General features: G+C 42.7%; 2 protein-coding genes across 2 annotated transcripts in view; both read right to left on the reverse strand.

The window, feature by feature from the left end:
* The window catches only part of PTPN11 (protein tyrosine phosphatase non-receptor type 11), a 105,720-nt gene that overhangs the window by 45,639 nt on the left and 34,493 nt on the right, over window positions 1–25,588 (reverse strand). Inside the window, exons 3-6 of the mRNA XM_039472139.2 lie at window positions 24,368–24,562; window positions 20,886–21,078; window positions 19,518–19,634; window positions 17,384–17,497 (exon numbers count right to left, since the gene is read on the reverse strand). Coding sequence (XP_039328073.1) covers window positions 17,384–17,497; window positions 19,518–19,634; window positions 20,886–21,078; window positions 24,368–24,562 — 619 coding nt within the window. The remainder of the gene's footprint in view (window positions 1–17,383; window positions 17,498–19,517; window positions 19,635–20,885; window positions 21,079–24,367; window positions 24,563–25,588) is intronic.
* LOC141585068 (peroxiredoxin-1) lies at window positions 18,714–19,468 on the reverse strand. The gene has a single exon (XM_074402204.1). It carries the CDS (start codon window positions 19,443–19,445, stop codon window positions 18,846–18,848), a length of 600 nt encoding a protein of 199 aa, XP_074258305.1. The 5' UTR covers window positions 19,446–19,468; the 3' UTR covers window positions 18,714–18,845.

Below are 25,588 nucleotides of genomic sequence, written 5' to 3' on the forward strand. Positions count from 1 at the left end.
TGAAGAGGCTTGGGGCAGGCAGCAAAAAGGGCAATGTAAAGCAGGGACACAGGCTGCAAGACACTCCATTTTCCCAAATAATACATCCAAAGGGTTTGCACCAAACTGTGAACTCTCAAAAAGAACAGAGGCTAGTTACAGTCACCTGACTGCAGGAGTCGAAAGGGTATAAACAGATCTAGAACCAAAGAAACTGCATAAAACTTTTTTTTTTTTTTTTTTGAGACGGAGTTTCGCTCTTGTTACCCAGGCTGGAGTGCAATGGCGCGATCTTGGCTCACCGCAACCTCCGCCTCCTGGGTTCAGGCAATTCTCCTGCCTCAGCCTCCTGAGTAGCTGGGATTACAGGCACGTGCCACCATGCCCAGCTAATTTTTTGTATTTTTAGTAGAGACGGGGTTTCACCATGTTGACCAGGATGGTCTCGATCTCTTGACCTCGTGATCCACCCGCCTCGGCCTCCCAAAGTGCTGGGATTACAGGCTTGAGCCACCGCGCCCGGCCTCATAAAACTATTAAATCTAATGATATGGTTTGAATGTCTGTCCCCTCCAAATCTCATACTGAAATATGACCACCAATGTTGAAGGTGGGGCCTAAAGGAAGGAAGTAGATCATGGGGTTGGATTCCTAGTGAATGTTTTGGTGTCATCCTTACAGTAGTGAGTTCTCACTCTTAAGTTCACACACACTCTTGTTGTTTAAAAGAGTATGGTGGCCGAGCGCAGTGGCTCATGCCTGTAATCCCAGCACTTTGAGAAGCTGAGGAGGGCAGACCACCTGAGGTCAGGAGTTCTGGACCAGCCTGGCCAACATGGTGAAAGCCCATCTCTACTAAAAATATAAAAAGTAGCCAGGCATGGTGGCACACACTTGGAATTCCAGCTACTCAGGAGGCTGAAGCAGGAGAATCGCTTGAACCCAGGAGGCAGAGGTTGCAGTAAGCCAAGATCACGCCACTGAACTCTAGCTTGGGTGACAGAGAAACACTCTGTCTCAAAAAAATAAATGATAAATAAAAACAAAGCTTCAAGGGTGTATATATTGGACAGGACAGGGGTGGGGATAGAGCGAGAGGGGAAAAGATTAACAAAATGTTAGTCTCTGTTCAAGTTGGGTATTGGGGAAAAGTGGGATCCACTGGGCTGTTTTCTCTATTTTGGGGTATGTTTGAAAATTTCAATAATATAAGGTTTTTCTTTTATTTGTTTTAAAGACATGGTCAAGGCCATGGTCCAGGCCACTCGCCTGGAGTACAGTGGCCTGATCGTATAATATGTAGCTCACTATAACCTTAAACTGGCCTCAAGCAATCCTCCTGCCTCAGCCCCTCAAGTACCTAGGACTACAAGTACGCACCACCATACCCGGCTAATTTGTTTTACTTTTTGTAGAGACAGAGTCTCATTGTGTTGCCCAGGCTGGTCTTGAACTCCTGGCTTCAAGTGATCCTCCTACCTTCCCAAAGCGCTTGAATTACAGGCGTGACAAACCATATCCAGCCAAAAAGACTTTCGTAAATAAATTAATAATAAAAAGATAAAAGCTCCTATTAACTTTCCCCCATCCCACCCATGGTTATGGCCTCCTGAAGGAGAGAGAAAGAGCTGAGAAAGGTTGTCAGACAGATTGTCTCTGGTTTTAATGCCGTGAATAATTATTAAGACAGCAGTAACCACCTGGGCAGGCTCCAAAACCAGGCCTTCTACCCAGATTGAAGGAACTTCTGTTTTCCTTTGGCATCTGTCCTCTCTGCAGAGAAACGCTGCAATTTCTCATTCCATCCTCTGTACTGAAAGCTTTGCAACGTTACCCGGCACCAAAGGTGGGTGAAAGGAGGGTTTTGTTATCAAAATGCAAAGGAGAGATTTGTTTACCATATTGCAAAGCCTGTCACTTGGGCAGCTCTTAGGCAGCTCTTGCTGCATGAATCCACAGAACCATCCAGGAATGAAGAGCAGCTGGAAGCTCTCATCGCTGGAGAAGGTCCTAGATGGTCCTAGCTGACCAACATGACTTGCAAATCACCACAGGGAATAAAACTAACCCAAAATGTATTTCCTTTCCAGGTGCCTGCTGTGAGCCACTCACCTCCAACAAGGTGGGGTATAGGTAGAAAAACAAATTAAAAAGGCATGGTTTAGCCGGGCACGGTAGTTCATGCCTATAATCCCAGCACTTTGGGAGGCGAAGGCAAGATAATCCTTTGAGGCCAGGAGTTCAAAACCAGCCTGGGCAATGTAGTGAGACCTCCCCACCCCGACCACCAATCTCTGCAAAAATTGAAATACTTCCCGGGCATGGTGACAAATGCCTGTAGTCCCAGCTACTCTGGAGGCTGATGAAGGAGGATCCCTTGAACCCAAGAGTTGAAGGCTATAGTGAGCTGATCATGCCACCTGGGCAGCAGAGCAAGACCATTTCTCAAAAATGAATGAATAAATTAATTAATTAAAAGGCATGGTCCTTAGAGGAAAACAGGTTCTGACAAATGAAACAGCAGGAAATACTACAAGGCAAATCTATAATTAAGTGGGTAATTTTTAATTATGCACTGTGGAATTTAAGGAGATCCACAACATTAACCAAAGTGGATTTCTGGGAGAAGCTGAAGCTGCAAACAGGTAAAAAAAAAAAAAAAAAAAAAAAAATCAGATGGGCACAGGAAAGAAAAGAAGGCAACCTAGCAAGCTGGGAAAGGGTGGCGTGGGGGTGAGTGCAAAGGTGGCCATGAAGCCAGTGAGCATGCAAGAGAGTGAAAGAGACCAGGCAGTGAGTCTGGAAGCTGTGAGTTAGGAAGTGGGGGGAAGGAGAAGAAATGGGGAGAGTGAGAAAAACAGTGCGGGCCTTAAGAACTGGGCAGGAGAATCTCAATGGCTGAATGAAAGAAAGTGTGGCGTGGTAGACAAGGAGTCAAAAGTTCCCAAGTTCAAACCTCAGCCAACCATTTGCTAGTCACGTCCCTGGGGGCAACTTTCTCACCTCTGGGAGTCACTTTCTTCATCTTCAAAATGAAATCGCTGACCAGCTGCAGTGGCTCACATCTGTAATCTCAGCATTTTGGGAGGCTGAAGCAGGTGGATTGCTTGAGCCCAGGGGTTCAAGACCAGCCTAGGCAACATGGCGAAACCCCGACCCTACTAAAAATAGAAAAAATTAGCTAGGCAAGGTGGTGCTCACCAGTAGTACTAGCTACTCAGGGGGAGGATCACCTGAGCCAGGAATTCAAGGCCATAGTGAGCCAAAATTGCACCACTGCACTCCAGCCTGGGCAACAGAGTGAGACTCTACCACAAAAACAACAACAATACAAAAAAAAAAAAAAGAAAGAAAGAAAGAAAGAAAAAACATGGCAGGTGCAGGGGGATAAGAAACAAAAGACAAAGAAATGTCTGGGCATGGTGGCTCATGCCTGTAATCCCAGCATTTTGGGAGGCCGAGGTGGGTGGATCACCTGAGGTCAGGAGTTCAAGACCAGCCTGGCCATCATGGTGAAACCCCATCTTAATTAAAAAAAAAAAAAAAAAAAAAAAGACAAAGAAATATTCCAACAGAAAGAAAGGAATTTCTCCAGAATGTAACATTTAGCTTATGGAATAAAACCTCTAACCACTGAAATGTTCTACCCACAGGAAGGTAGCAGCTCCTCTATTAAGTCGGGGAACTCAGGAGTAGATAAAAAAAAAATCCTGGTTACACGGCAAGCCTGCCACCCTACAGCATTTTTAAGCATGAAGTTGGATCCCTGCTTGAGGGTTCTGTTCACTGTGGTATTGCTTAGTCACCAAGGGGATGATTTCCACTGGAGATCACCGATAAGAATTATTATTCTAGACACAGCTCTGGGGTGCAGTTAAAGTCTTGTTTCTGTAAAACCTAACCATCTCGAAGTAGAATTTATAGTTCCCCTAAGCAGGATGTAATCACTTTAAAGAAATCAAACTGGACTGTGGATGTGAAGACACACTAGCTTCTCCCAGAGACACATCAGTTAGCAGAGCTCCTAGTGGAATCTGGGACATCTATGAAGCTGTCAGTGAAATGGCCACAATGCTACTGCAAGCTGAAACAGCTTTGGACCACTACAGAGAAAAGAGGCTAGCATAACAGAAGCCAGGCTTTTAGAAAAACGGAAGAAATTACTAAGGGGAAACAAGTAATTTTTACAGCCCTAGGAAAAAATGACAGTTAACAAGGTATTTATTGTATGGGGTTTTTTTGTTTGGGACTTTTAAGGGGTTTTTTGGTATTACGGTATTTTTTTAAATCTAAAAAAGATTTAAAAACTAAAATATTTCTGAAATTCAGCACTACCAATTCTTCAGCACGTGGGTGCAGGAATCTCAAAGACTGAAATGTGCGTACTACAACCACCCAGCTAGCTTAGTTGAAAGAGATGAGACTTAAACTGTGCTTTCACCACACCTCAAACAGGGGATCCATATAAACACAAACTGTAGGGTAGCAAAGCAGAACATCTCAAAGCAAAGCCCAGAACATTCCTTCATACGTTTTAAGCATCAGGTAGCTATTCAATGAATATACTCAGAGGGTCTGAATTCAATACGACTCTATCTGGATACAGGAAATAGCTCAGATCCAACATGCCATAGATACTTATTTTGTGCCTACTGTGCGCCAGGCTTTCAGCTGGATTCTGGGGCTACAGAGAACAAAATAGGACTGCTTGTCTTTTGGGGTCCGTGGACTGATCTGGGTTATTTTCCTAAAACCCATATGCACATAGGCCAGGTGTAGTGGCACACACCTGAAATCCCAGCACTTTTGGAGGCTGAGGCAGGAAGATTACTTGAGGTCAAGAGTTCAAGACTAGCCTGGCTGCACATGTACCCAGAAACTTAAGTAAAATAAAATAAAGATCAGCCTGGGCAACATAGCAAGACACCATCGCTTTAAAAAAATTTAAATTTAAGGCCGGGCACGGTGGCTCACGCCTGTAATCCCAGCACTTTGGGAGGCCGAGGCGGGTGGATCACGAGGTCGAGAGATCGAGACCATCCTGGTCAACATGGTGAAACCCCGTCTCTACTAAAAATACAAAAAATTAGCTGGGCATGGTGGCACGTGCCTGTAATTCCAGCTACTCAGGAGGCTGAGGCAGGAGAATTGCCTGAACCCAGGAGGCGGAGGTTGCGGTGAGCCGAGATGGCGCCATTGCACTCCAGCCTGGGTAACAAGAGCAAAACTCTGTCTCAAAAAAAAAAAAAAAAATTGAAATTTAAAAAAGGAATTTGCAAATAGCAGACATAAAACAGCAGGATCAAACTGTGCCTCTTTATTGTTCCCTATCAGTTTCATCTGAGCAAAACCTCTTTTTTATTCCTTTTTTTTTCAGAGTCTCACTCTGTCACCCACACAAAAATGCAGTGATGCAATCTCACCCATACAACCTCCACCTCCTGGGTTCAAGCGATTCTCCTGCCTCAGCCTCCCAAGTAGCTGATATTACAGGCACTTGCCACTATACCTGGCTAAATTTTTGTATTTTTAGTAGAGACAGGGTTTCACCATGTTGGTGAAACCATTTCACCATCAGGCTGGTCTTGAACTCCTGGCTTCAAGTGATCAGCCTGCCTCGGCCTCCCAAATGCTGGGATTACAGGCATGAGCCACCGTGCCCAGCCATAAAATAGCTCTTTATTCCAACAGATCTTCCTATGTTATCTGCTTTTGTGGACTCATAGCACATTACACCAATACCCACACAAATTATTTATGAACTTCAAGGATGATAAGTACTATAAAGGAAGGGATTTGCTGTTATGCACACATATAACAGGAAGAACGCTCAAGCATAGGGATGGGAATCAAGGAAGATTTCCTTGCAAAAATGCCCTTGGGGCTGGGGACCAAAGAATGAAGAAATGTTAGCCAGGTGAAGAAATGAGGCACGAACACTCTAGCACAATCCCAACTGTAATATCATAAAATTCACTGAAGAATCATCTTCCAGTTGGATGTCTCACAGGCAGCTGAAACTTCAATATATCCAAAATGAAAGCTGATCACCTCCCCCGAAGACCGTTCCTTTCAGTCTTCCACACCTAAGAAAATGGCAACTCCATCCTACCAGCTGCTCAAGTCAAAAGCATTCATCTTATCCTTGACTCAGTTCTGTCATGCTACACGATCTATCAAATCCACCTTCAAATACTGGCGATTCTACCTTCAAAATCGCTCTAGAATCCAACCACCTCTACTGCTGCTGCCCTGGGCCAAGCACCATCACTTTTCTGCTCAAATGATTACAACAGCCTCCTTTCTGGTCTCCCTACCTCCACCTACCCCTCACAGACTATCCTCCACGCAGCAGCCAGAGTGATCCCCATGCTTCTGTGCTCAAAACTTTTCACAGGCTTTCCATCTTCCTCCAAGTAAAAGCAAAAGGCCTTCCAGTGACCCACAATGCCCTTAATGATGGGACCCATTCACCATTGCTCCATCTTCGTATCCCTCTTGAGGGAGGGTCTCACTGTGTCACCCAGGGTGGAGTGCGGTGCAGTGGCATAATCATAGCTCACTGCGGCCCTGACTCCTGGGCTGAAGTGATCTTCCTGCCTCTTTTCGTAGAGAACCCAAGGTTCTGGCTCTGTTGCCCAGGCTGATCTCAAACTCCTCCCACCTCAGCCTCCCAAAATGCTGGGATTATAGACATGAGCCATCACACCTGGGCTTTTCAGCTTCTCTCTTGTACATTTCCCATCCACTCCAATTGTACTGGCCTATGTGCAGATTGAGCACCATGGTAAACAAATCCCCACTCAGGGCCTTTGCACTTGCTGTTCCCTCTACCCGGAACGTTCTTCCTGAGGTTATGTATGTGATTGGCTCCATCATTTCCTTCAGAGTTGCTCAAATGCCATCTTATCCATGACACCTAAACAGGAAAGGCCCTATCAAAACACCCTTTTTATCTTACACTACTTTACTTTCTCTGTAGCACTTATCACCATCTCACAGGTTGAATATTGAACTGTTTCTTTGTTTATTGAAGGCGTCCCCAAACTTTTTACACAGGGGGCCAGTTCACTGTCCCTCAGACCATTAGAGGGCCGCCACATACTGTGCTCCTCTCACTGACCACCAATGAAAGAGGTGCCCCTTCCTGAAGTACGGCAGGGGGCCGGATAAATGGCCTCAGGGGGCCGCATGCGGCCCGCAGGCCGTAGTTTGGGGACGCCTGGTTTACTGCCTGTCTCTCCCACTTAACTGTAAGCTCCATAAGGATAAAGACTGATTTGTTCACTGCTGCATCTCCAAATATCTCCTAGAATAGAACCAGACATAAAAGTCGGTGTTCAATCAATATTTGCTGAATGAATGAAGGAATAAGTCACTGCCACCAGCCATTATCTACAGTTTTTGGTAGATATTTTTGGGACATCTGCCCAACTCACTACAACTCTTATCACTGAAAACTATTTCTCCCCTCATGTGTCCACAGCAGACACTTTTGTTCTACATGATCATGTCATTGGCATTGTTCTTTGGACCAGAGATGGATGGCATCTGAGCCAATGAGAATCTCTGAGACTGGTACAAAGACTGAAAGTTGCTAGTTTCAGTATCTGAAAGGGGCTACAAGTAAGGTTTGTAAGTCAAGCAGAAAAATCTACTGAAGGAAAAAGAATGAAGCAGGTGTATGGAGAGCAAGGATACTGGATACAAAAAGGAGTTAGAGGAGGAAGATGAATGGAAAGAAGAAAGCCCAACTTGGGTCCATCCACCACTTGGGTCCTACAGTGCCTTGCAATTGGTTGCAATGTCCAGTCTCAGCCCACAGTGCCCCCAGCAGCTGAGGCCCATAGGACTCAACAGGGAGGAGGAGGCACAGAGAGAGGGCAAAAACCTTTTCTCTTTTTTTTGAGACAGAGTCTCGCTCCGTCGCCCAGGCTGGAGTACAGTGCGTTATCGGCTCACTGCAACCTCCGCCTCCCAAGTTCAAGCAATTCTCCCTGCCTCAGCCTCCCAAATAGCTGGGATTACAGGTGCCCACCACCAAACCCAGCTAATTTTTTGTATTTTTTAGTACAGACGGGGTTTCACCATGTTGGCCAGGTTGGTCTTGAACTCCTGACCTCAGGTAATCCAACCTCCTCGGCCTCCCAAACAGCTGGAATTATAGGCATAAGTCATCACGCCTGATCCAAAAACCTTTTCAATACAACCATGCGATATGTACCTCGCCACAATGCACAGGGCCAATTCAAGTGTACAGTAATGTACACATTGCAAGCACAAAATTACAGAATTATAACCTGCCTTTTCATTTAGTTAGTGTCAGTCTCATCTGAGCAGAACTTTAATTCAACAAATCTGAAATTATTATCCATCTCTTTACATTCTTGAGCAGATAGTGCAGGAAGTGAGAAATATTTACACAGATCACAAATGGGCAATCTGTTGAACACGGTGGTGTGTGCCTGTAATTCCAGCCTCTCAGGAGGATCATATGAGCCAAGAAGTTCAAGGCTGTAGTGCACTATGACAGTGCCTGTAAAGAGCCACTGCACTCCAGTCTGGGCAAGATAGCAAGATCTCATCTCTTTAAAAAATTAATAATTGGCCAGGTGCAGTGGCTCACGCCTGTAATCCCAACACTTTGGGAGCCCAAGGAAGGCAGATCATTTGAGGTCAGGAGTTTGAGACCAGCATGGCCAACATAGAAAAACCCCATCCCTACTAAAAATACAGAAAAATTAGCTGGGCGTGGTGGTGTGTGCCTGTAATCCCAGCTATTTGGGTGGCTAAGGCACAAGAATCACGTGAACCCAGGAGTCAGAGGTTGCAGTGAGCTGAGATCACACACTGTACTCCAGCTTGGGTGACGGAATAAGACTCTATCTCTCCGTGTGGGCATTGGACATTAAATAAAATAAAATAATAAGACTCCATCTCAAAAAATAATAATAACTAATAAAATTCAAATCAAAAAAGAAATAGGCAATCTGTAAGGGAAAAAAAATCCAAGACTTGAGTTTGCAATCTCTAGATCACACAATGTATCCTAGAAGAAAATCATCAACCTGCATTTATTTCAGCAGCAAAGGAGAAAAGAACCAAAGAGCTTCACAAGAGACTTCACATTTTAAAGTGCATCAAAGGCAAAAGTAATGTCTTCTGGGTAGAGGTATCTGAAATGACATGTAAAATTTTACAGAACACCAGGAGCCGGGCACAGAGACAAATCAGAGTTAAATTACCAATGGCATAGCAATTTAGAGCTCTGGTTTGTTTTGAAGACTATCAGAGCATACTGTAAGAAGAAAGTAATCCCAAATTAATCACCTTCCAGGAAACAACTAAGGTACAATCACTAAAATAATAATGCCTTGCTATTGTGAATCAAACTTCAGCTTCTGAGGATTTAGATTATAATGGGTATCTGCTTCCAAGTTTCTAATTTTTTCAATAATGGCTTGTTCTGTTCTTAGCCTTATTTCCCTGGTTCCAACCTCAAAGGGCAATTTTTTAAAACAGACTGAATTTGAAAGCAGGTACACAGGAGATCTAGAAAGCAGGCCATCAGCGATTTAGATATAGCTTCAGTTTCCAAGAAACATTAATGCTCTAATTTGGTCCACAATAATTTTACCACCTCAGTCTGACCTCTATGGAGAGCCTGTAGAGTACAGAGGTGATGTCGTTATTTTCCATTTCCCTCTAAAGTCAACTCAATTTTTCCGTTTTGTAGTTAATAATGTATAAAAAATGACCACAATTTGAGATGTGACAGTGTGAGATCATCAGGTCAGCATTTAGAACCCACCATCCTTTTCCACAGCCAGAAGAGTCAGGCTAAGAGTTCCTTCTAAGCTCACATCTTGACACAACCAACAGAATTTGCAAAAAAATACCCCATTGCCACAAGAGCTCTTTGTGAAAGTCTGACTTTGTTCCTAAGCTTTGTTCTAAGTAAACCCAGGGTTAAAGAAGTTGCCATGGTACCAGATAACCTGTAATGTTTTTGTTTTAAAGAAATTAATTTTTTGCCGGGCACGGTGGCTCAAACCTATAATCCCTGCACTTTGGGAGGCCAAGGCAGGTGGATCACGAGGTAAAGAGATCAAGACCATCCTGGTCAACATGGTGAAACCCCGCCTCTACTAAAAATACAAAAAATTAGCTGGGCATGGTGGTGCGTGCCTGTAATCCCAGCTACTCAGGAGGCTGAGGCAGGAGAACTGCCTGAACCCAGGAGGCGGAGGTTGCGGTGAGCCGAGATCACGCCATTGCACTCCGGCCAGGGTAACAAGAGCGAAACTCCGTCTCAAAAAAAAAAAAAAAGAAACAAATTAATTTTTCCCAGGTGTGGTGGCTCACACTTTAGGAGGCCAAGACAGAAGAATCCCTTGAGCCCAAGAGTTTGAGACCAGCCTGAGCAACATAGCAAGACACTGTCTCTATTTTTCTTCTTCTTTTTTTTTTTTGCTTTGTATATCTATTTTTTAAATAATTTTTAAATGTTTAAAAAATGTATTTTAAAAATGCTGTAATTTTTAAGTTCACAGTCATTTACACAAATGATCAACTCAGCTATCATTTGTCAAGGAAGTGTAAGATTCTATTATATCTAGTTTACAAAATAGCTCACTATTTTTTATATTTAACCAAAATTTTAATTAAAACAAGTAGTTTGCAAATGTTACATATGCTAAAAGGTTAAAGCATGCTAAACAAAGTCATGTATAATGTATAATAAAAGTTAAAGATGAGTAGTAACCAGCATTTTTTAATATGAAACATAAAAAATGTTAGTATTAGCAGCAGTCAGCAAAAGTAAAACAGGATGCATATGCAAGGCTATTCACTGTAATCCTCTTTGTAATACATTTGGAAACTACCCAAATGCCCATCAATAGGTTGCATAAACTATGGTACAACTATACAATGGATTACTATGTAGTAAAAAAATAAATGAAGACTATCTCTAGACACTACTATGCAGTGATGTCCAGGATATTTAAAAAGCAAGGTTAGAAAAAAGTATGTAGGCCAGGCACGGTGGCTCAAGCCTGTAATCCCAGCACTTTGGGAGGCCGAGGCAGGTGGATTACGAGGTCAAGAGATCGAGACCATCCTGGTCAACATGGTGAAACCCCGTCTCTGCTAAAAATACAAAAAATTAGCTGGGCATGGTGGCACGTGCCTGTAATCCCAGCTACTCAGGAGGCTGAGGCAGGAGAATTGCCTGAACCCAGGAGGCGGAGGCTGCGGTGAGCCGAGATCGCGCCATTGCACTCCAGCCTGGGTAACAAGCGCGAAACTCCGTCTCAAAAAAAAGAAAGATTGCTTGAACCCAAACACTCAAGACCAGCCTGGGCAACAAAGTAAGACCTTATCTCTACAAAAAAATCAAAAAATTAGCCAGGCAGGGTGACATGCACCTGTGGTCCCAACTACACGGGAAGTTGAGGCAGGAGAATCACTTAAGCCCAAGAGTTTGCGGCTGTGTGTTTGCGCCACTGCACACCAGCCTTAGCAACACAGCAAGACCCTGCCTCAAAAAAGAAAAAAGAAAACTGCTTAGTAAGAAGAAAGAAATCAACCCTTGGTAAAGAAAAGCTTTTTATAGAGATATTCCAACCTAACTAACAAAGTAAGAAGAATGATAAAATTACAATATCACTACCATACAGTCCCTTATGAACTAATGCATCTAAGTAATAATGATCAGGAGCTGCTAAGAAAATCAGAAAAGAAACAACAGGACATAAGCACCTCCTGGTACACTACCATACATGTTGCCTTGTCAAAGAAAACTTGTATCCAATAAGGTCTTCCACATATATCAACTAACAAGAAATACAAGAGATGAATACATGGTTAAGTCCACCACAGAGAGGCACTCAGCAAAATCCACACTGTAAGTAACTCTCAGGAAAAAGGATCTGCTTTCTTCAAAAGCAGAAAAGAAAGAGAGAGAGGGAAAAAAGACAGAGAAAGAGATGGAAGGGGAATCAAAATATTCAAAGGGACTTAAGATTTTTAAATCAGAAATACTATGAGACTTAGCCAACACAGTGTGTGGAGCTTACCTGAAAAATTATTGAACAAAATTTTTTTAAATTATAAGACAATTGGTATAATCTAAACAATGATCGATTTTGTCAGAATTTTTTACGGATTCTACAAATATTGAAATATTTATAAATTTTAAAAATGATGTCAGGGATAATTGATAAAGCTGATAATGGCATATTGGGATCCTTTATATGAATCTGTTTTATACATATTTGAAATTTTTTCATAATCAAGGTGGAAGAAAGCACTCCCAATCCAAACAAATTCCTGCTGGGCATGGTGACTCATACCTGTAATCCCAGCACTTTGGGAGGCTGAGGTGGGTGGATCATCTGAGGTCAGAAGTTGAGATCAGCGTGGCCAATATGGCGAAACCCCATCTCTGCTAAAAATACAAAAAGTAGCCAGGTAAGGTGGTGGTCACCTGTAGTCCCAGCCACTCAGGAGGCTGAGGCAGGAGAATCACTTGAGCCCAGGAGACAGAGGTTGCAGAGAGCCGAGACTGCACCACCACTGCACTCCAGCCTGGGTAACAGAGTGAGACTCCATCTAAAAAGGAAAAAAAAAAAAAAAAAACAAATATGTGTGTGTGTGTGTGTGTGTATGTGTGTATGGTATGTGTGTGTGTCTGTGTCTGTGTGAATGGCAATCAGGAAAATGTAAATAGTGACTGATATGTGTTAATATTAAGGATTTACTGTTAATAGTTTTAGATATGATAATGATATTCAGGTTATAATTTTTTGAAATAAAATCGTTACAGATTAAATGATACCTAAGATTTGCAGTCAGGCACAGTGGCTCACACCTGTAATCTCAGCACTTTGGGAGGCCAAGGGGGGCTGATCACCTGACGTCAGGAGTTCGAGACCAATCTGACCAACATAGAGAAACTCCATCCTTACTAAAAATACAAAATTAGCCAGGCATAATGGTGCATGCCTGTAATCTCAGCTATTTGGCAGGCCGACAGATGAGAATCACTCGAACCCGGGAGGTGAAGATTGCAGGGAACTAAGATTGTGCCATTGCACTCCAGCCTGGGCAATAAAAGTGAATTATCTCAAAAAAAAACAAAAAAAAACAAGATTTGCTCCAAGACCAGGAACAGTGGCTCATACCTATAATCCCAACCTATATTCCCAGCACTTTGGGAGGCCAAGGCAGGTGGGCAGATTACCTGAGGTCAGGAGTTCAAGACCAGCCTGGCCAACATAGTGAAAACCCCGTCTCTACTAAAAATACAAAAATTAGCTGGGTGTGGTGGCGCATGCCATAATCCCAGTTACTCAAGAGGCTGATGAACAAGAATCACTTGAACCTGAGAGGCAGAGGTTGTATGTAGTGAGCTAAGATCAAGCCACTGTACTCCAGCCTAGGGGATAAAGTGAGACTCTGTCTCAAAAAAAAAAAAAAAAGTTTGCTTCAAGACAAGTCAGGGCTAGGGGAGTGAATGGGACATAGTCGAAAAAGATTGGTCATAATATCAAGTTGTTAATGCTGAGTATCAGGTATACTGCTGTAACTATTCCGTTCTCTCTACTTTTGTATATAATTCAAATTTCTGCACTAAAAAGTTTTGGAAAAATCAGTTTTCCATTCAATTTTGATGAGAGGTTTCTAAAACTTCTGTATCTCCCCATCTTGCCTCATGAGGCTTGATGAAGGTGAAATGAAGTGAGCATAATGAAATAAATGACTGCTGAAATGCTGCCTTTTATTATCTAGGCAGGTGGGGCACAAGAAGGCAACAGTGAGCTTGAGATCTCAAAATTCTGACTCACTATGTTTATCATCAAATTTTTTTGGGGGGACAGGGTCTGCTCTGTTGCCCAGGCTGGAATGCAGTGGCATGATCTCAGCTCATTGCAGTCTCAACCTCCCAGGTTCAAGCAATCCTCCCACCTCAACCCCAGAATAGCTTGGACTGCAGGTGTGCACCACTACACCGGACTACTTTTTGTAGTTTTTGTAGAAACAGGGTTTTACCCTGTTGCCCAGGCTGGTCTCAAACTCCTGGATTCAAGTGATCCACCTGCCTCACCCTCTCAAAGTGCTTGAGAGTTTATTTAGATAAACTCCTAAATCCTGAGATTACAGGAGTGAGCCACCAAGCCCAGCCTATCATCACTTTTTAATTGATGCTTTTCATCACTGTTTTCCTTCCCTCAACTAGAATATCACTTTAAAGGCAGTAACCCTGTCTGTCTTGTTCACTAGTGTCTCCAAAGCCTAACCCAATACCTGGGATAAGAGAATAATTCAAGTCTCTGTTCAATAATGTTGAGCAAAAACTCAGAATGTCCTTTTTTTTTTTTTTGAGATGTAGTTTCACTCTTATTGCCCAGGCTGAGTGCAATGGCACAATCTTGGCTCACCACAACCTCCGCCTCCTGAGTTCATGTGATTCTCCTGCCTCAGCCTCCCAAGTAGCTGGGATTACAGGCATGCGCCACCATGCCCGGCTAATTTTTTGTATTTTCAGTAGAGACGGGGTTTCACCATTTTGGTCAGGCTGGTTTCAATCTCCCAACCTCAGGTGATCCGCCCACCTCAGCCTCCTAAAGTGCTGGGATTACAGGCATGAGCCACAGGCCTGGCCAACTCAGAATGTTCTATTCTGCACTCCTCCCTAGTGCTGGAATTCAATCAATATCTATGGTATGGGCCAGGCACAGCAGCTCACGCCTGTAATTTCAATACGTTGAGAGGCAAAGATGGGATAACTGCTTGAGCTTTGGAGTTCAAAACTAACCTGAGTAACATAGTGAGATCGCATATCTACAAAAAATAAAAAAATTAGCCGGGTATGGTGGCGCACACCTGTCATCCCAGCTACTCAGGAAGCTGAGGTTAGAGGATGGTGCAAGCCCAGGAGTTAGACACTGCAGTGAGCTATGATTGCACATTGTACTCCAGTCTAAGCAGCAGAGTGAGACCCTGTCTCAGGGAAAAACAAAAAACAAAAAACAAAAAAAAACCTGTGGTATGTTTACTTAACCTCCCTTAGGCCCCTCAGCTGAAAAATGGAAAATCATATCTATCTCAGCAAGTGTTCAGACATACTGTGGCTAAAGGACTGTATTTGCCCAGTCATTCACTTACTCATTCATTCATTCCACAAATACTTATAAATTGTAGTCCTACAAAAAGCATAAAATAATTATTCCCATAACACAGAACAGAAAAATAAAATGATGTAAACATGAGTTAAATATAAATACTCATTCAACAAACATTTATGGAGTTTCTGTTGTATACCAGGCACTGTGCTAGGTGCTGGAAACAACTGCAAAGGTAAATATTCCAGAATCATTGTTTTTGAAGTTTTCTGTCAAATGGATGACAAGAAAATGAAAGAGATCACATTATCAATGGGTAAGTGACACAGAAAAGTGTAACCAGAACACAGCATATTCCCATCAGGGACATTCTCCAACCCAAGTTAGTTTCAGGAAAAAAATCAATTTACTTAAAGTCAGGAAACAACAGATCCTAGAGAGGATGTGGAGAAATAGGAAGGCTTTTACACGGTTGATGGGAGTCTAAATTAGTTCAACCATTGTGGAAGACAGTGTAGCAATTCCTCAAGGATCTAGAACTAGAAATATCATTTGACCCAGCAATCCCATTACTGGGTATATACCCAAAGGATTATAAATCATTCTACTATAAAGATACATGCACACATATGTTTACTGCAGCACTATTTACAATAGCAAAGACTTGAAACCAACCCAAATGCCCATCGATGATAGACTGAATAAGGAAAATATGGCACATATATACCATGGAATACTATGCAGCCATAAAAAAGAATGAGTTCATGTCCTTTGCAGGGTCATGGATGAAGCTGGAAACCATCATTCTTAGCAAACTAACACAGGAACAGAAAACCAAACACCACATGTTCTCACTCAAAAGTGGGAGCTGAACAATGAGAACACATGGACAAAGGGAGGGGAACATCACATACACTGTCAGGGGATGCGGCAGAGAAGGAAAGGAAGCACATCAGGACAAATACCTAACACATAAGAGGCTTGAAACCTAGATTGATACGTGCAGCAAACCACCATGGCACATGTATACCCATGTAACAAACCTCCACTTTCTATACATGTATCCCAGAACTTAAAGTATAATAAACAAATTTTTTTTTCTTTTTTTTAACAAAAATAATTTTTTAAAAATCAGTTCACAGGCTGGGCGCAGTGGCTCAAGCCTGTAATCCCAGCACTTTGGGATGCCGAGGCGGGTGGATCACGAGGTCAAGAGATCGAGACCATCCCGGTCAACATGGTGAAACCCTGTCTCTACTAAAAATACAAAAAATTAGCTGGGCATGGTGGCGCGTGCCTGTAATCCCAACTACTCAGGAGGCTGAGGCAGGAGAATTGCCTGAACCCAGGAGGCGGAGGTTGCGGTGAGCCGAGATCGCGCCATTGCACTCCAGCCTGGGTAACAAGAGCGAAACTCCGTCTCAAAAAAAAAAAAAAAATCAGTTCACTTAACTTACCAGAGTTATCAGTCCGAACTCTGAAATTAAAGCCACCATATTTGGAAAGTCAAGGCAGGTGGATAACTTGAGCCCAAGGGTTCAAAACCAGCCTGGGCAACATTGCAAAACCCCATCTCTACAAAAAAATACAAAAATTAGACAGGCATGGTGTCATGTGCCTATATTCACAGCTACTCAGGAAGCTGAAGCAGGAGGATCACTTGGGCCCAAGAATTCAAGACCAGCCTGGGGAACACTGTAAAACATCATCTCTACCAAAAATACAAAAATTAGCCGGGCATGGTGGCATGTGCCTATAGTCCCAGCTACTCAGGAGGCTGACGTGGGAGGATCACTTGTGCCCAGGAAGGTCAAGGCTGCAGTGAGCCGAAATCACACCACTACACTCCAGCTTCAGCGACAGGGCGAGACCCTGTCTCCAAAAAAAACGCCACCACAAGGTGTTTTACTCACACTCATTTTCTACACTAAAGCTACAGATTCTTTCTAAAGACCCCAGTGCATGTTGGAAATCTTCCAGAGAAATTAGATCCTTTTGTTTCTTTGAGATTTTGCCACCAGTCCCAACCAAAAGAGCCAAATGGAGCCGTTGGCGCATCCACTGACTACTCATTGCCAACTCCCTTCCCTCAGAACACAATGCTCTTCTATTTCGAAGAAGCCCTCTTAGCAACTTGTTCCATGTCAATCAATGGCCGAATTTAAAAAAGAACGTCAGTTTCAAGTCTCTCAGGTCCAATTCCAAACACAAGACCAACTTCTCCTCCACTAAAAATAGGACATAACAACTCACATAAAAACAGTTTAATAACTTACCTCAAATTCTTCCCAAAAGCCTTGTTTGACTTTATCTGTGGTCTCAGCTAATTTGCTTAGTTCTCGAACTCTGCTTTCTATTTCAGCAGCATTTATACGAGTCGTGTTAAGGGGCTGATCAAGTACGGCGGTTGATGTAAAATAAAGAAAATATTACAGAAAAGAGTGTTAATGCAAAAAAAAAAAAAACTTCTATGTTGATATTCATAAAGGCAAGGACAGAGGGTTCGTAGGACCACATAATTCACAATAAAAGTTTTCAAATAGTTTCACTTTCTTTTCTGTTCTGCCAGGAAATTTATCTTTCTTCAGTCTCCACGTACGCTTACTTTACTCTGCTGATATAAATTTAAGCCTATTTTTCTTTATGAATAGAACACAACATTATTTAGAGATAATACATCATTTGCCACTATCACAAAGGTGAACTTTGAAATAGCAACAATGCCAAAGTGAACAAGTGAGGTTACCTAAAGGTAACAAGAAGTAGATCGATAATGAAAACCTGCTTTAAAACTCTGTATTGCCTTAGGCCAGGCGCAGTGGTTCGTGCCTGTAATCCCAGCACTTTGGGAGGCTAAGGCGGGCAGATCACTTGAGGTCAGGAGCTCAAGACCAGCCTGGCTAACATGATGAAACCCCGTCTCTTCTAAAAATACAAAAATTGACTGGGTGTGGTGTTACCACCTATAATCCCAGCTACTCAAAAAGCTGAAGCAAGAAAATCTCTTGAATCCGGGACGCGGAGGCAGTGGGCCGAGAACACACCACTGTACTCCAGCCTGGGTAACAAAGCAAAACTCCGTCTCAAAACAAACAAACAAAAAAACCTCTGCAAAGTCTTTTACAGAAAAATATGGGAATTATATAAATCTGGAATATGTTTCTAAGTACTATAGGAGGCAGCCAGTGAGTGAAGTCATAATAAGAAAGATTTAGGGCCGGGTGCAGTGGCTCACACTTGTAATCCCAGCACTTTGGGAGGCCAAGGTGGACAGATCACCCGAGGTCAGGAATTCAAGACCAGTCTGGCCAACATGGTGAAACCCAATTTCTATTAAAAATGCAAAAATTAGCCAGGCATGGTGGTGGGTGCCCGTAGTCCCAGCTACTCAGGAGACTGAGGCAGGAGAATCACTTGAACCTAGGAAACAGAGGTTGCAGTGAGCCAAGACTGTATCACTGCACCCTCCAGACTGGGTGACAGACTGAGACTCTGCCGCAAAAAAGAAAAAAAGAGTTGATCGTGAGTTGAAGCTGTGACGGGTACATGGAAGCTGATGACACTACTCTGTCTACCTCTGTATGTTTGCAAAATTCTCTATTAGGATTTTGTTTAAGTTTTTTTTTTTTTTTTTTTTTTTTGAATCTGAAGTCTTGTGTTTTACTTATGGGGGGAAAAAATACAAAAGAGGTTTTGTTCTCATGGCTGCCCACTGCAAGCCTGGCATAAACAGCCCGCTCACTTCTGTTTGGAGAAATATTCTTTGCTCTTTTGGACATCAGGCTTGATGGTATCACTGCCAGGTTTCCAGCCAGCTGGGCACACTTCCCCATGTTTGTCAGTGAACTGGAAGGCCTGAACGAGTCTCAAAGTCTCATCCACAGAGCGGCCAACAGGGAGGTCATTTACAGTGATCTGCCGAAGAATACCCTTATCATCAATGATAAAGAGGCCCCTGAATGAGATGCCTTCATCAGCCTTTAAGACCCCATAATCCTGAGCAATGGTACGCTTTGGGTCTGATATCAAAGGAATGTTCATGGGTCCCAGTCCTCCTTGTTTCTTAGGTGTGTTGATCCATGCCAGGTGACAGAAGTGAGAATCCACAGAAGCACCAATCACTTGGCAGTTGAGTTTCTTAAATTCTTCTGCCCTATCACTGAAAGCAATGATCTCCGTGGGGCACACAAAGGTGAAGTCAAGAGGGTAAAAGAAGAATACAACATATTTTCCTTTGTAGTCAGACAGGCTGATATCTTTAAACTGACCATCTGGCATAACAGCTGTGGCTTTGAAGTTGGGGGCAGGGTGCCCAATTTTAGCATTTCCTGAAGACATCTTCTTATAAGCAGTCCTGACACCTTTGTTTAAGTTTTTAAGGAGAAAGCTTGAGCTTTCCAATCCACTCACCTGCTTAAGTTGTAGTACTGTACCCAATGTTTCCACCATAGGATTCTTCTTGTAATGTTCCACAAGATCTGTCAAAGAATCAAACCGTTCTCCTCCACCAACATCATATTTCAGTTCCTTTAAAGTTAAACAGATGACATTTATTATTTGTTACCCTTATGTTACATTAGTGTTTTCAAGCACTCTCATGTTCACTGCAGCATTATTCACGATAGCCAGCATATGGAGACAACTTAAATGTCCATCAAAAAATAGACAATAAGCTGGGTGCAGTGGCTCATGCCTGTAATCCCAGCACTTTGGGAGGCCAAGGTGGGCAGATCACTTGAGGTCAGGAGTTCGAGACCAGCCTGGCCATCATGGTGAAACCCATCTCCACTAAAAACACAAAAATTAGCCAGGCACAGTGGTGGGCACCTGTAATCCCAGTTACTCAGAAGGCTAAGGCACAAGGATTGCCTGGGCCCAAGAGGCAGAGGTTGCAGTGAGCCAACTGCACTTCAGCCTGGGCAACAGAGTTAGACTCCAACTCAAAACAAAAGATAAAAAATAAAAATGTGGTGTGTGTATATAAATATACTAAAAGTGTACATATACTCAATATACTAGTATCATAAGTATAATAGTAAATATGCTAATATGGTAACTATACTAATATACTAAAGTATAATAAAAGCATAGACAACCCTGACTAAGTGACCAAAGAAAATCTGACTTTGGACCAGGCACAGTAGCTAGCACCTGTAATCCTAACACTTTGGGAGGTTAAAGTGAGCAGGCCTCTTGAGCCCTAGTTCAAGACCACCCTAGGCAATATGGTGAAAACACCATCTCTACAAGAAATACAAACACTAGCTGAGCATGGTGACACACACCTGTAGCCCCAGCTACTCAAGAAGCTGAAGGAAGATCAACTGAGCCCAGGGAGGTTGAGGCTGCAGTAAGCCATGACCATATCACTGCAGTCCAGCCTGGGTGACAGAGGAAGACCCAGTCTCAAATGAATAAGTCAGTAAATAATGAATGAATGAAAGAGAGAAAGAAAGAGAGAAAGGAAAACAAACAAACAAAGAGAAAAGGAAAGAAGGAAGGAAGAAAGGAAAAGAAAGAAAGAAAATAATGACTTTAAGTGTAATGGGGTCTGTCCTCTTCCAGCAGAAAAATCACCCAAAGATTTGGGTCACCATACCCAACGGGGTGAAACCCCATCTCTAGGTGACAGAGCAAGACCCTGTCTCAAAAAAAGAAAGAAAGCAGTATTTTTAAAAATACAATTTGACTTTGAATGTAATGGTGTTTGTCTTCTTCCAGCAGAAAAATCACCCAAAGACAACATCTTGCCAGACCCATAGTTCAACTGAGATGTACCTGACAGCGAATCATGACATGGGTCACTTTAGACTTGCCGTCACTGCTCTCCCCTTTGTCATCACCGGTGCGCACAGAGAGAACAAAATCTCCAGGGTGGCTCTGGCTCTCTCGTACAAGAAAGCTACCATGCTTTCCTTTTTCAGTTAATAATTTCTCTGCTTCTTTCCCAGAGAGGTGTCCATGAAACCACCTAAATTTTTTAAAAAATAAAAAAGAATTTAGGTCTGCCGTGGGTTCATGTTGTTCTTTCACAAAACTGCTACATACAGTCAGCTCTCCAAAACACAATTAAAAAACAGACACATTCCTCCAAGGGATTGATCAATCCCACCTGAGACAGAAAATGTGCATTCCATGCAGGCAGGAAAAACCGCAAAGACGGTAAGAATGACCACTAATGTTACAGAACAGATTTTACAGTAAAAAGAAAAAAAAAATGATCACTAAAGTGAGGTGAATCCACAGTCCTTTACAGACAAATGCCCCCAATCTTTCCTGTTTTCTTTAAAATCACTCCTCTTTTAAAAATGCAATTTGCCATTCGTCCATTGCCCAATCTTAAAAGGACTAAACTACTTAATCACAGCCATTTAAAGAAGTTATAAGCCAGGCACAGTGGCTTATGCCCGTAATCCCAACACTTTGGAAGGCCAAGGCAGGAGGATCACTTGAGGCCAGGAATTCAAGAGCAGTCTGGGCGACATAGTGAAATCCTTGTCTCTAAGAAAAAATTAAAAATTAGCCTGGCGGCCGGGCGTGGTGGCTCAAGCCTGTAATCCCAGCACTTTGGGAGGCCGAGGCGGGTGGATCACGAGGTCGAGAGATCGAGACCATCCTGGTCAACATGGTGAAACCCCGTCTCTACTAAAAATACAAAAAATTAGCTGGGCATGGTGGCTCGTGCCTGTAATCCCAGCTACTCAGGAGGCTGAGGCAGGAGAATTGCCTGAACCCAGGAGGCGGAGGTTGCGGTGAGCCGAGATCGCGCCATTGCACTCCAGTCTGGGTAACAAAAGCGAAACTCCGTCTCAGAAAAAAAAAAAAAAAAAAAAAAATTAGCCTGGCATAATGGTATGTGCCTATAATCTCAGCTACACAGAAGGGTGAGGCAGGAGGAACACTTGAGTCCAGGAAGTCGAGGCTGCAGAGAGCTATGATCATGCCACTGCACTCCAGCTTGGGTGACAAGCAAGACTCTGTCCCAAAAAAAAGAAAAAAAAAAAAAAAGGCAGCGGGACGCAATGGCTCACACCTGTTAATCCCAGCACTCAGAAAGCCGAAGTGAGTGGATCATCTGAGGTCAGGAGTTCAAGACCAGTCTGACCAACATGGTGAAACCCCATCTCTGCTAAAAATACAAAATTAGCTGAGTGCGCCTGTAATCCCAGCTACACAGGAGGCTGAAGCAGAAGAATCACTTGGAACTCAGGAGGCGGAGGTTGCAGTGAGCCGAGATGGTGCCATCGCACTCCAGCTTTGGCGACAAGAGCAATACTCCATCTCAAAAAAAATAAATAAATAATTTTTTAAAAGTCAAAATGGGGCCGGACGCGGTGGCTCACGCCTGTAATCCCAGCACTTTGGGAGTCCGAGGCAGGTGGATCACGAGGTCAAGAGATCGACACCATCTTGGCCAACATGGTGAAACCCCGTCTCTACTAAAAATACAAAAAATATTAGCCGGACGTGGTGGCACATGCCTGTAATCCCAGCTACTTGGGAGGCTGAGACAGGAGAATTGCTTGAACGCAGGATGCGGAGGTTGCGGTGAGCCGAGAATGTGCCATTGCACTCCAGCCTGGGCAACAAGAGCGAAACTCCGTCTCAAAAAAAAAAAAAAAAAAAAAGTCAAAATGAAGTTATGATAAAAAGTTATAATAGAGGCAGGCGCGGTGGCTCACACCTATTATCTCAGCACTTTGAGAGGCTGAGGTGGGCAGATCACCTGAAGTCAGGAGTTTGAGACCTCCCCAGCCAACATGACAAAACCCTGTCTCTACTAAAACACAAAAATTAACCAGGCATGGTGGCATGTGCCTGTAGGCCCAGCTACTCAAGAGGCGGAGGCAAGAGAATCACTTGAGCCAGGAGGCGGAGGTTGTAGTGAGCCAAGATTGCACCACTGCACTCCAGCCTGGGTGACAGAGTGAGACTCCATCTCAAAAAAAAAAAAGAAAGAAAAAATTGTAATAGAGACATTTTGAATGTTTGTCCTTGCTTTGGCATATGAACACTCAAAAAGGATCTTCATTATAAATTAATTCTAGCATTCCAACCTTTTCCACATATACAACCTATACTAAAACAGCCTCCAGTGTCTTTGGACTATATCTGGGTGATCATCTCAAACTGTGAAATGCACATAAGACTTGGAATAAAAATGAGGGATTTTGCTAAAAATATGAATTTCCAGGCTCCAACCAGCATATCAATACACTTAAGTCTGAATGAGGCCCAGAATCCAGGAATCTGCATTTTAACCAGCACATCAGACAATCCTAATGTAGCCATCCAAGGCCATCCAAGGACAGACTTTGAGGCAATCCTGCTCCATGTTACTATGGGAAACATTTTAACATAGTCCTATTAATAAAGTGGCTTTTTCCCTCAGGATCTTGGTCAGAAAGCAAACACTATCATGGCAGGTGGTGTTAATGGTTCATTATCAAAGGAATAAACTTTGAGTTACTTTTCTTCCACACTCAAATAAAAACAGCAAAATTTAGAAATAAACTGCACAGAGTTGGCAGACAGCCTTTTGCCTGAAGCTACAGTGGTAGCTTGAGAAACAAATTATCAGCACATAATAGCAATGACATAAAGGTGTAAGCTGAAAAATCATACCTGAAGACACAAAATATACAAACCAATTAAGAGATTCTGAATTTGAACCAAGTAAGACAGAAAATTGGGAATGTAGAAAATGAATACAATCAATAAATAAGTCAAGCCCATGCTTTCATCAGCCTAGTTCCAACACAGGGGGAAAGACCTCTAAAATAACACAATTCTCTCTAAGCACGGTCATTCTCACATAATTGTGGATGTAACATTAAAAGAACTGATGAAAAAGCTGATCCTCAGTTCTCTGCTTTTCTACTTCTGAGCTTAAACTGACATCTGTTGGTGGCACTGCTGAATAACTGGTCAAGAGCCACCACAGAGAACTGCTGCTATTTTCGTGTCTCCAATATCATTTGTTTTCCTCTAATAACTCTCAAAGATTATCCATTGAAGTTCAATAAGTCTTAAAACTCATGCATGTACCATTTATATGCAGGAATAGCATGCAACCCCTATAGGATAAGTGTGAAGTTTTTGAAAAAAAAAAAAAAAAAAATAGGTACTCTGAGAATCATTTGATGTTACTAGTCTTACTTTACTAATTCTTTAAAGATTACAGCTCAAAAACCAGTCACAAGCCTTTGAGTCAGAGAGTCATAAGGGGCAGACTTTGTGGTCACTAAAATGTTATTTACCTTTCAGAGGTAGGATCTGCACAGTTCAGAGGATATTTAAGCTCAATAACATCTCCATTCTTCTCTTTTAATTGCCCATGATGTTCCATGTAATACTGGACCAACTCAGCCAAAGTGGCAAACTTCTCCCCTCCATACAGGTCATAGTAATCACCAGTGTTCTGAATCTTGATGTGGGTGACAGCTCCATTTCTTCTAAAATAGTCCATTGGAAGGGGAGGCAAGGGAACAAATAGTTATACCAGTAAAATCAGATCTCATGTTCCATGTCAGATTTCACCTAAATGTTGAAAGAAACCCAAGGAACGAATTTACCACTCCCTGTAAGAAATACAATGGGTAAAATAACCACACTGTCAACCAACTCAACACAAAGATCTTTATTACTTTCTTTACCTTGTATATCTTCTATTTTGAATGACTGGCCTATCAGATTGCAGGTATTAAGTGACAATAACTGTTCTCATCATTAACTGATCAAAGTCATGTATAATTAAAGTCGAAATTAAACATACACTTACTTTGTAATCCAGCAAATCCACCCCTAAGTATTTTGCCCAAAAGAAACAAAACCATATAGCTACCAAAAGACTTGTACAGGCCAAGCACGGTGGCTCACACCTGTAACCCTAGCACTTTGGAAGGTAGAGGTGGGTGGATCACACGGTCAGGCATTCAAGACCAGCCTGGCCAACATGGCAAAACCCCATCTCTATTAATAATACAAGAATTAGCCACGCACCCCAAAGGCGAAGGTCGTAGTAAGCCGAGATTGTGCTACTATGCTCCAGCCTGGGCAACAGAGCGAGACTCTGTCTCAAAAAAAAAAAAAAAAAAAAAAAAACACTTGCACAAAAATACTGTCACTTTATTCATAATAGAAAAAAATATTTTTTAATCATAAATGTATAGTGCTACATTAGTATTCATATAATAGAATACTATGCATTGCAAAAATTGCTGCATTAGTAGTCATAAAATAGAATACTAATGCAGCAATTAAAAAAAAACATTGGGCCGGGCGCAGTGGCTCAAGCCTGTAATCCCAGCACTTTGGGAGGCCGAGGCAGATGGATCACGAGGTCAAGAGATCGAGACCATCCTGGTCAACACGGTGAAACCCCGTCTCTACTAAAAATACAAAAAATTAGCTGGGCATGGTGGTGCGTGCCTGTGATCCCAGCTACTCAGGAGGCTGAGGCAGGAGAATTGCCTGAACCC

Source organism: Saimiri boliviensis, chromosome 7 (assembly GCF_048565385.1).
Source record: "Saimiri boliviensis isolate mSaiBol1 chromosome 7, mSaiBol1.pri, whole genome shotgun sequence".
Taxonomy (NCBI): domain Eukaryota; kingdom Metazoa; phylum Chordata; class Mammalia; order Primates; family Cebidae; genus Saimiri; species Saimiri boliviensis.

Bases quoted from the DNA above. Each gene is read 5' to 3' on its own strand.
- LOC141585068 (XM_074402204.1), bottom strand. From the start codon at position 19,445: ATGTCTTCAGGAAATGCTAAAATTGGGCACCCTGCCCCCAACTTCAAA.